Raw genomic sequence first — 11,519 nt, forward strand, 5'->3', positions numbered from 1 at the left:
GCAATCAATTCATATGTACCATCACTCTCAAGGTACATGTCAAACACTTCTTTGCCCTGGAAGACTCAACCTTCAACCAAAAGAGAAGCGCGATGAAACCAAGAATGGCATGAAATCAAACTAATACACAAGTACAAATACCCAAAAACCCCAGATCAACCTCTGCAACTTCTCCCTTTATTTTAGTAGCCCACCCAGGTTCATGATGCTCCTCTTCTTCTGCATCCCTGTCTGACCCGTCGGCGGCCTAAACTGCATCTGCTCCGTTGCCCAATACTGACTAGGCGTGTAGCTCACGGCCAGAGAACCGCCCTGTGGGCCATACTGCTGTGGGACATACCCGGATTGCTGGGGGTACTGCGGGTTCTGCCATGCCTGCTGCTGCTGTGCACCATAACCTGTTGACCCTGGAGGGGTGAAGACTACTTGTCCCGTCGTCTGCGGTGTCGATAGGGTAGATGCTGTGGGTGCTGTTGGGAACGCACTCGGGTTATAACTCGGTACTGGAGCGGGTGCCATATGGCTCGGCTGGCTTTGATACCCTACCCCTGTCGTTTGCGGGACTGAAGGGGGTGAAAGTACCCCGGACTGGCTCCAGGGTTGGTGAGGGGCAGTTGGCAAAAGCGTCACGAGGGTTTGGGCTTGTGGAATCGGCTGTACAGCTGTGGTGGGCCAAGTCTGCTGCCGGGCTGGGATCTGGGTCGATGCTGGCCACTGTCGCTGTTGCTGTTGCTGCTGGAAGGGCTGCTGAGATGGCAATATTGGAGAAATGCTCGGCTGGGCATTGCATTGCGGCGCGGCGGGAACGGGCGTGATATTCGACACGCCTGTCGGGAAGGCCCCTTGCAGAGGGAAAGACGAGACACCTGTTAAGTTCTGCTGGTAACTGTGTTGCTGCGGCGATGGAGTTGGCGTGAGACTGGCGACCGGAACTTGTGTCTGCTGTTGTGGGAGGGCTGGAGCTGAGTTGATATTCCAGGCGTTCGGTTGCGTATCTCGTCGCAGAGGAGGCGAGATGGTTGTCGGGTTGGCCGGCTGGCCCTGGTGTCCTTGAATGGTATTAGAGTGCTCAACTGGTAATTCTTGGTGACTCCCCAAGTCTTGGATTTGAATGGTCGGTTGTCTGGTAGGTGCTGACGGGGACGCATCTTGCTGGGGAACGGCAACCTCCGCCTGTAGCTCTGCCGCTGGCTGCTGCTCGGCGAACAGGCTCGAAGGAGCGGTCTCCGAGAAAACAGTGGCGGTGCTAGAAGGTGGCTGATGTATTGCGTGTGACGGGGCGGCTGGTGCATAGGCCGCGTTTGCTTGGGGAGCGCCGTGAACCGGGACCGTCACTGACTGTTGGCTCGGCCCAGTCGTCTGTTGATAGGATGGTGTGAGCAACGCCGGTCCGCTTCCAACGGCTGTATGAACTGGACTTTCAATTGGCTTCCCGGCCAGACCATTGCTTTGCGGGAAAGTTGCAACTGGCGTTGTTCCATTGGCATTGAATCCTGGAACAGCTGAACTCTGGTACATTAGGTTTGCTGTGGTTGCTCTTGCTGGGTGCTCAACCAACCCGGGAGCTTGTGTTTGAGGATAAGGGGATAGAGGCGTGGTTATTGCACTCATTCCTGGGGCAGTGGTATTCTGGTACATCGGGGTTTCGACCTGTTGTTGGCTGGTGCCACCACCCATCCCGGGATATACCGTTGTAGGTGTGCTAGTATAATCCTGCGCGCCTCCTGGCTGGGCTCCGTTAAACGAAGCACCCGTGTCCGCCGTGTTTCGGTACACCATATTGGGAATATTAGCTTGATGGCCGGTCTGAGATGGGATGACGGGAGCTGATGCTTGGGCCTGCTTTTCGGGTAAGTAACCAGTCTGAGGATTGACTTGGAATGCCGGGGACTGTGTATACGGCGGGGGTGGAGTGTTGCAGTAGGATTGCGGTGCCATGTATGGATTTGGTATCGGGGTAGTTGGCATCGCCGCTCCTCCTTGCACACCAACTCCGCCCTGTTGGTAGTACGAGGCTTGCTGGCTCGTGAACTGGAAGCTAGCCTGGATTCCGGTAATTGCTGGCCCAGCTGGCCCTGTCACTTGATTCTGTGTTGGTGCGACCGCTGCCGCGTTTGGATCTACCTTGGGTGCCCATGGAATCTGGAACACACTCATTAGTTGATACTGACGAAAATCAAATGTAAGAGAAAGAATTAAAAAAAAAAAAAAAAAAAAAAAAAAAAAAGAAAAAAAAAAAAGAAAAAAAAAAAAGAATGCCACAATGCAGTACTCACATAACCAGGCGTTCCAAATGTCTCAAGGATTCTTAGGACTTCTGCATTGTCCTCGCTCAAAGTCCCCTTGATCATCTTAACTGTGTCAAGAGGGGTCGCTCCCACATTGTTCGGTATCGTCCTCTCAGCACCCCCAGCAAGCAGAGCCTCAACAGCTTCAGGCTTCGATCTCCGGGTCGCCAAATGCAGCGGCGTTTCTCCCTTATGCGACTGAAGATTCGCGGACGCCCCCGCGGCCCCCAAGACACGCAGGGTTGGCGCACTGCCATTGTAAGCGGCTAAGTGAAGAGCGCTCTTCCTTTTGACGGTTAAGGCGTCGATGGGCATCCCGAGCTTCAGGTAGAACTGGACGAGGGAGGCTTTGCCTCGCGCTGCTGCGCAGTGCATCGGATTCCAGCCGTTATCGGTGACTTCGAGAGCTTTAGCGCCGTGATCGAGGAGTAGCTTGACGCATTCGGTTTGGCCGGTCCAGGATGCGCCGTGTAGTGCGGTCCATCGCTTCGTGGTGGCCGCGTGGACATTGGCGCCTCTACTCAGGAGTAGCTTGACGACTTCGGTGTGGCCGCCGAGAGCTGCGGAGTAGAGGGGCGTTCCACCGGTCCCTGTATCCCGTGTCATGAGTCTCCACAAGTCAATATCCAACTCTACTCCTTCGCTAACTATTCCGTGGATCCTAAACGTATGTTTTGTTAGCCTTGCCTGCTCCCAACATGAAGAAGGACCGTGTGCAATGCCTACCATCGAGCACTCTTGCCTAGAGACTCAAGCGCACCGACATCTCTAGCCGGAACATTTGGGTTATACCCCAAATTCAAAAGGTACTCCACCACCGCGGCCTGTCCCTTCCTACACGCCAACTCAAACACGTTCTCAGCAAGGCACTCATGAGAAGCGCCCCGCTGCATAAGAAAGACGAGCATGTCCATACCGCCAGTCGAGGCCGCCAACGCAAGCGGCGTGTTGCCATGGCTGTCGCGACTGTCGATGCGCGGTTTTACTTCGCCTCTTTGCTCTAGGTGGTGGGCGAGAATCGGAAGATTGAGGTAGGCAGCCAAGTGTAGCAAGCCAAAGTCGCGCGGCGCCAGCATTGGGCCCTTCTTTGTCGTCTCGGGGTAGTATGATAACCACCAATTCTTCCTAGAGACGGACTTCTTCGCGAAGAATGGGGCGCCTAGGTTCAGGGTCGGACGAGACGCCGATCGTAGGTGATCGGGCCAGAATACGACGGCGTACGAGAATAGGGGGAACTGTACGCAGCGCTGGTTATACTTTGACGGGTCCTCCACAACCGAGGACGAGCCATCACTCAAGCAACCTCTCTCGAGGTAGCTGAGGAGGAAGTTGGATATGTCTCCGTCGACGTCGGCGACGTTAACGTGGAATTGCATGAAGTTTGCGTCGATCCACGGCGCGCCCGAGGGAGCTGTCAACAGATTCTTGAATGACGTGTGCGTGATGTTAACTACACCGTCCTTGTTCAGCTTGAGCAGGGGATTACACGCGGCGATGCCCTGCTTCGTCATGCCGAGCGGGTCGTTGGTTGAGAATCCCATGTGCGTCAACGCAGCCGACAGTTCGTTGATTGTTAGCGGACGACGAGCTGCAACGACCCATCTCAGGACTGCAGCAACAAGTTGGACCATATGCGGAGGGATCTGGCGCAGGATTCGGCAATACATTTCGTTGACGTCGGAGGGTAGCTGCTCGGCGACTTGGAGAGAGTGCTCTGGGGCGTACCGCTTGAGCTCTCCGATGGCTAGGTCGACCCAGAGGAAGGTGCCGTCTCCGCGGGCTTTGAGAATCTCCGCGATTGATACCTCGGCCGGGTTGGAGCCTTGTTCTTGGACTAGTTCGGAGACCTTAGCTCTAATGTAGAGCGCGAGTGGCAGTACTAGCTCCGCCTCTTCTTCCGCCGCGACGTCCTCCTCGTATTGGATGGAACCAACATCATCTACTACTTCTTCATCGAAGACATACTCCCCCGTTGCTTTCACCACAGTTTGGGACTGATCGGCCGGCACCGTGACGCCTTGAGCAGATGATTCAGGGCTACTCTCCGGATCGTTCACGGTTAGCTTGGAAACCTGTTGCCCTAAAGCTGCAACGGCCTGTGACTGCGCTTTTGCTTCAGCATTTGCCTCCGCTTTGGCAATAGCAGCCTTGGCTTCCTCAACTCTCTTCTTTTTCAGTGCGAGCTGGACGGCGGATGACAGCCCTCCCTTAACACCTTTCCCGGCAGTAGCCTTCTTCGCCGACCCGGCTTGGGGTCTCATCTTTGTTTCCGCTGCTGGTCTTGGTTGCCCCGAGTAGAGCGCCGCCTCCTCTATCCTAACACGGGGGAAGTGCGACAGAGATTCCGTTAGACAAGCGGGCTCTTCCTGGCTGAGAAGAACCATCTTCATTGACGCGACGGGGTTCAAGAGGGCGGGATTGAGGTTGTGAGTCTGCGTGAGTTGCTGGATATTCTGTTGGTTCTCGTAGAAATTTGAGAGTTTGCGTAGAAACGGCTTGAGCGAGTCCTGCTGGCACTCGTCCAGACCGTCAATGACGCAGATGACCCTCGCCGCTCTCGGGTCGCTCAGCATCGCCTCGAAGATTCGCCAGAGCGCTTCCAGCGAGCTCTGACTAAACAGGCTTTCCCTCTGGTACTCAAAGTCCGACATGAGATAATGTATCATCTCCGAGTATTGCCGGATCATCATGAAAATGAGTCCGCGCAGGATTGACACGGCCGTATTGCGCTTCTCGTTGCAGGAATCGAGGAAGTAGTAAAGAACGAGGCCACCCCCGCGAGCCTGCATCTGCATCCTCTTGATCTCTTCGATCAGGAACAAGGACATCATCGTCTTACCCATGCCGTGGGCGCCAGAAACCCAGAGCAGGTCGGAGTTACTCGTGTCCGCGTGCCAGCTTCTGAAGCTGGGGTGATTGTGGATCCATTGGCAAATACCTGGAATGAGTTGGTCGTTGTTGTCTTCTATTTGCGTCTTGTCGTCGATGGGGTTTGTTAGGAATAGGGCCTTCTTGCACAGGTCTTCTTTGGATTCGTCGCTGTGCTTGCCTGGTGTTTAACTCTGGGTTAGAAGATGCGTGTTGAGAGCCAACAAGACACAATGTAAGTTCGAGGTAGGGGAAAGTGGCGGCACCACGCACCGAGGATAGTAACTGCGCCGCTGAAGTGGTTTCCGCTCATGTGGAGGCCGTGGTTGTTGACCGTTCCCGTGATGACACTTCCCATGTGGGAGAAGCCCTTTTTCGACGTGAAGTTCTCCATTGTGGTCGATCATCCACAGCACAAGTTGTGGCTCACGAGGTTGTTAAAAACAGAAGAATTGCCAATTTCGGAGTTCTTGGCTGCATCTAAAAAAAACTTGCTTAGCAAAAGGCATGCAAGTGAGAGGACAGAGGGCGGGGGAGCGGACAAGGAATCGAAGAGTTGGGATGTATCTTGATCAAGGGCCAGGACCAGCCCAGGAGTCGTTCAGTGATCCTGTCAGTCAGAGCCTGAGTGTCCTTCACACCCAACTGACCCCGGCAGCCTGGCCTCACCCGAGCCTGCACCCAGGCACCTCTGCGGGGGATCCAAACGGGCGTCTGGGGATCGAATAAGAGCCAGGCTCTGACATTAATTAACCCCCTGCGACGTTGTAAGCCGCACATGATGCTCGCCCTGCACCTGGAGACTTTGCAAGCTCGGAGCGGGCTGTCCAATCGGAGGGGAAACGGCAAAGATAGTGGTCTGCAGAAAATAACTTCGGTTCCCACTTTATTGTGTGCTGAGAGCGGAATTGGTCGAATGGGCGGGGGGCAGTATGCCATTATTGGTTATATCTATCGAGCGGCTTGATCTACTTCACACACACTACCTACACCTTCACGTTTGGCGTTGAGTAAGCTCAGCCTGGTCGTCGTCACGGCCTGAACCTGGTACCGCATGCGGGAGATGGAACTTGTCTGTTCCATGGGGGGTTGTCAGCTCCGGTTTTGGTAGTGAGTGATATGAGGGCGGGCGAAGATTATTGGATAGGGGAGGGTGAAGAGGAAAGAATCCATCAGTATCCTGTGTAGTGTCTTCGAAGGACTGAGGGGTGCCCTGTGATTCGCGAGCTGTCTCAGCCATGAGAGGAGACGATTGATGGGACCCGGGAGGGTGAGGGGATAGGGAATTCGTATCCGTAATCCTGGTGTGCGGGTCATGTCGTCCCTACCAGTTCTTAGGGACGAACCCAACAAGAAACTTCTCCCGACACAAACTCGTTCATTGAGAAATTGACTTTAGTCCTAAAGTGCCATGTTTTCGAGAAACGCCGTAGGAACAATCGACGATACGTGTCCTCCCACAAGCGGGGAGGGCTCAACCACAGGGTGAGGGCCTGCCACTACGGACTTCACTCCGGATCACTCCGTACAGTTTCTAACCCTTCGCGAAACGCCCAGATACTCGACGAAGGGTGTATACGGCCTAAAGAAGTGTCATGACTCCGAAGAAGCGGTTGCCGAGTACGTTTTTGTTCTTAATCCCCCGACGGACAAAGATACAGGGGAGTAGGAAAAATAAAACGAAGCAACGATACTGAAATATGTCCCAAATACAGCATCGTCTTCGTCCATGGTCTCACAGGAAACCGCGAAACAACATGGACCTCCAAAAACGGCGTATTCTGGCCCGTTCACCTCCTCAAGAACGACGTACCTAGAACGCGCATCTTCACGTTCGGCTACGACGCTGACGTTGTTCATTTCTGGGCCGTGGCATCGCAGAATCGTATCCGCAACCACGCAACGAACCTCGTTAATGCGCTTGTGCAGCTGCGCGAGAGGACGGATACGGAGGAGCGGCCGATTTTGTTCGTGACGCATAGCCTTGGTGGCCTTGTCTTTGAGGATGTGAGTTGATCAAGCTCTCTCCACCCCCCTTTTCCTCCACTGGCCGCGTTACCAGAACTGAATCGAAAAATGGAGAAAGGCAATGATTGCCTCGCGGAATAGTGCAGAGCCTCACATCCGGCGCATCTACGACGCGACGTACGGAGTCTGTTTCCTCGCAACACCGCACTGCGGATCGGCGCTGGCGAACTGGGCTAGCGTTCTTGGTCAGATCACCGGCGTCGTCAAGAGGACGGACGCGAGTCTTTTGAGAGCCCTGCAGCCCGAGTCCGAGGTACTGGCGCTCATTCAGACGGATTTTCATAATATGGTTAGGAGTCGACAGGATCAGGGGCGGCCGGCGTTGAGGATTACCTGCTTCTATGAGGAGTTGCCCGTGAGGGGCATAGGCGAGGTGAGCTTTAGACATGCGGCCCCCTCCCGTTTGAGTTTTTGTCTTCTCTTTCTTAGGGACTAAAGTAAAGACTTCTTGTAGATTGTTCCGAAGCATTCGGCTATTCTTCCGGCATACAACGCCATTGGAATACACAACAATCACATGGACATGCCCAAGTTCTCCAGCGACGAAGACCCCGGCTACCTGTCTGTGTCGACTGAGATACTGCGCTGGGTTAGAGAGCTTCAGAGGAGCACCGCGGCGCAGCAGCCCCTGCATCAGGGTAATGTCGGCGCACAGAATCCTGTTCCGGGTCCGGCGTTGTACGGCGGTATGCCGGGTTGGGCGGGGCAGGCGCCGTTTAACTCGGTCCCGCCACCAGGGCGTTCGTCAGGGTACCAGGGGCATGTACCTCCCGTGCCGGGTGGGCAAGGAATAACAGATATGGGCTGGCAGTGGTATGGATTGCCGGCGATTCAGACGCCACCCCCGTCTTCGCCGTCACCGTCACCGGCCCCCCCGCGTTATATTGGGAGTGTGACGACGGGGACGATTAATAACTACGGTGGTGGGAAAGTTGTACAGGGGAATAACTTTCAGGGTCCGGTCAACTTTTAGTTCGTGGGGCTTAGATGTCGTCATGGTATTCTTGGAAGAGGTCAATGCCATGAACGCTATCACCATTCCCGCCTGCTAGATTTCCCGTCAGGAGGAAGCAGAGGCAAATGAACGAAGATGAGGGATGGGGTGTATATGAGAGAGGAGGGGGCGATGACTTTGGGGAGCGATTCCGAGATCTACTAACGTTTACGCTCTCCCTCTCTCGTCTCCCATCTCATTCCAATCAGCTCGATTAGCCCCCCATGGTCGTCAAGAACTTCTTCCTCGAAACAATTATACAATTCTCTCACTCTTACTTATAATGGCTTTGCCGCTCCACGTACCCCAGAGTCAGAAAACGGTTGACTCCATCAAGGAGTAGAAAATGAGGCCGGGACGGCCTAGATGGAGTGAAGAGATCATAAACCCCAAAGTGACACTCGTCTTGAGCAGTCCTGAAAAACTTGAAAGCCCTCATCGCGCTGGAGCCCAGCTTGAACTCAAGTGGTGCCAGCTGGCGGAGCCAAGACGCGACCCACGTGACTTCGTGTTTTGCAGGGTTTTACTTTGCAAAGCGCGACCATGAGCCGGTGACCTCGGTGGTTGAGTCCGTGCTAAAATGCCCAGTTCTTCGCCGAAAGAAAATCTACAAGTAAATATCGGAAGCAGCCAGCAATCCCGTCTGGGTTCTCCTCCTGCAGAGACGAAGTGATAATTTTCTGATGAGGACAGTTTCTTTCTGCTGTGCACTACTCAACTCCTTAGTGTTGTCTCAGACGGAAGAATTAAGCTTGCGACATGGGATTTATTTTTTTTTCGTGCTAATTCCCGCATTAAACGAGCCAGCAAATTGACCGAGCTGTTCAAGGGGTACATGTACCTTGTCCGCCCACTCCTCTGGCTCGTGGTCGTTTGCAACTGGTGCTCTTGCCAAACAGTGTCTTGATGCAAGCTTCGGTGTTACCCCCAGTGCATTTGCCAAGTCAGAGGCGGGATGATCCTGATGATTCAGAATGAAAATTGTTTGTCCCCTCCTTCAAACAGACCTTTATTCCTTCGGCGTGCGAGATGTAAAATTCTGCAGCGGTTATGACCAAACATGATGCACCTGCATCGATAGTTTGAGGGCCGACAGAATCCCACGTGTGGTGGCGAATCCAGGGTTCCAGTGGAGAAATGTACAGTGTACAAGTACAAGTTGAAGTTTTGATATTAGCTGGTGAGGAAGAAGCAGAAAAAGGGAAAAGGGAAAGGGGGGGAAATATAAAATAAAAATAAAGAGAATAAAGAGAATAGGAAGAGGAATGGAGAAGAAAAAGCGTTAGGATTATCCCGTGTCTTGGGCTATTACTTCGTAGAATGCTGTAAATTATGGATGTTGAATAGTGTATTTGCTGGAAGAGGTTTTAAAAGGTTGACAGATGATATTTACATGGATGAAGAACGAGCATTATCCGCAGTTCCATCAGTTACTGAATGCACCTGCCTACAATTGTAATTGTTGGTCTCTTATTTGAAGTTCGGTGATTGTTTGGGAAGGAGCGTCCAAAACCCAAGTTTGTCGAGTCTGTTCGGTCAAGTTTGCCTCCTTGCAACGGCAGCTGCAACTGGCCCTTTTCATCGACACAAACATCTGAGCATCTGATTCTAACCAATGTCGAGATGATAGATTGGAGTTGATGTTTGTTTGACTCGACTGTGGCCGTCATGCACATCATGCAGAAACATTGAGAATTGATCCAACTCGAGACTTGGATCTATTATCCATTTCTTACGAGAGATTTGGCATTTTGAAGGGGCAAATTACTGAAAACTCCGCACATCAAATCGCTGCCGGTTAAATCGGGTCGAGGGACGCCAGCTTTGAACTCAGACTCGACTTGAAGCGTGAAGTAGATGCTCTGTAACGGTGATCCATTGGTTTTGTTTTGGGTTGGCAACAACGTTCGAAGTCTCCGGCTTCCTCAGTACCTTTGTATGGAGTACAAAATGGCGTACTTCGTACTTTCGTAGTGTACTCTCCCCCAGGACGCAAAGGGGAGCAACTGAACTGGTCCGTCGGCAAGAATAGCGGTCGTGATGGAGGGCAGCACGGCCTCGCGATGGCGACGAACTAAATTAGTTTGAATGCGGTGCTTGCTGAGCTCAACAGCACGGACAAACAGAACCGGTCAATGGCTGAACGCCATTGAGGACGGCGCTATGGACGTTCTGTGCAGGCGCTGTGGAAGTCCCAAGCTGCGGCAGGTCCGCTAAACTCTAGTCATTGCTTCGTTTGCTTCCCTCTCCAGCAATGGACAAACAATCAAGGTAGGCACGATCCACTAGAAATCCACCCGCCACGTCCGCGGTTTCCCGCTAAGCCAGCGTTGCCAGCAGTACAACGAAGTACAGTACCTCGCGGATTCACGTCCTCGCATACCGTTAGCAGGAACAACTAAGGACGCGAGTACTCGTACACCAATCCCCAAGACCCTCAAAATCCTACTCTACCTCGCGCCCAACCTTCCCTAAGCCTAATTCTGACGCGACACATCGTGCTGCAGCTAGACCTGGTTTTCGTCCGTGAATGCCATTCTTATTCCCGCTTGCCAAAATCCTCCCGTTACAACTAACCACAACAAACAATGGGAAGCTTGGATTCGAAGCATTGATTCGAAATCCCGACTCCTCTGCAGTTTGCCATCACGACCCAAAACAAAGCCGAATCTGTCGTTGTCATTTGATCTTCTGCATCGAGTCTGGCTTTTTCCGTTTTCATTTCTGTCCTAACCGAGCCCCTCCACGCAATTCATTCACCACCACACCCAAACACCACCCAAGGGCCTGATATTCGTGTCTTCCTCCGAGTCGCGCTGGAATATTGATTTCATCTCTTGTCAGCTTGAAGAAATTAGTCGTATTCCCGTCTCGCCGCTGCCCACGCCGTTACTTCGACGCTGTCGCTGTGCATTTTCCGACGCGACTCAGGACAACGCTTGCGCGTCAGCGCCAACCGCCGCCGCTGCCGCATGCCGCCCGCCACCACACCCAAGAGTCAAGACCACCACACTCGACCGCTACGCCTGCACGACTGTTTGCTGCGAGTCTGCGGCTTGCGTGTCGGCCTCAGTTATCGTCGTTTAGTTTTCTTTGGACATCTCGCGTCGCCCTCGAGGTCTTAGCTTTGTTTTTTTTTTTTTTTCTCTCTAGCGGCGTTACTACTCGACGTAGTCTCCCTCCGCGCCAATCGAGGCCCCAAACGATTTACTTCGACCTTGTGATCGCTTTATCGACCGCTGCGACAGCTGTAGGCTCTCAAGTTAATAATCGTGCCTCCCTTCTTTTTTCCCCGACCCGTTGTCTCTTCTAGGATTCCGACGCTTCTTCGCCTCGAGCTC

General features: G+C 53.3%; 2 protein-coding genes across 2 annotated transcripts; one reads left to right on the forward strand and one right to left on the reverse strand.

The window, feature by feature from the left end:
- Window positions 1-177: 177 nt before the first annotated feature.
- Window positions 178-5,550, reverse strand: SAPIO_CDS1577 (uncharacterized protein; the record flags this gene model as incomplete). Its single annotated transcript, XM_016784813.1, has 4 exons — window positions 178-2,142; window positions 2,277-2,949; window positions 3,015-5,337; window positions 5,430-5,550. 4 exons carry the CDS (start codon window positions 5,548-5,550, stop codon window positions 178-180), a joined length of 5,082 nt encoding a protein of 1,693 aa, XP_016645570.1.
- A 1,017-nt stretch (window positions 5,551-6,567) lies between these two features.
- Window positions 6,568-8,096, forward strand: SAPIO_CDS1578 (uncharacterized protein; the record flags this gene model as incomplete). The annotated part of the gene is made up of 6 exons (XM_016784814.1): window positions 6,568-6,641; window positions 6,714-6,776; window positions 6,872-7,163; window positions 7,243-7,557; window positions 7,639-7,924; window positions 7,996-8,096. 6 exons carry the CDS (start codon window positions 6,568-6,570, stop codon window positions 8,094-8,096), a joined length of 1,131 nt encoding a protein of 376 aa, XP_016645571.1.
- Between the last annotated feature and the right edge of the window lie 3,423 nt (window positions 8,097-11,519).

Source organism: Scedosporium apiospermum (assembly GCF_000732125.1).
Source record: "Scedosporium apiospermum strain IHEM 14462 chromosome Unknown SEQ_SAPIO_0066, whole genome shotgun sequence".
Classification (NCBI taxonomy): domain Eukaryota; kingdom Fungi; phylum Ascomycota; class Sordariomycetes; order Microascales; family Microascaceae; genus Scedosporium; species Scedosporium apiospermum.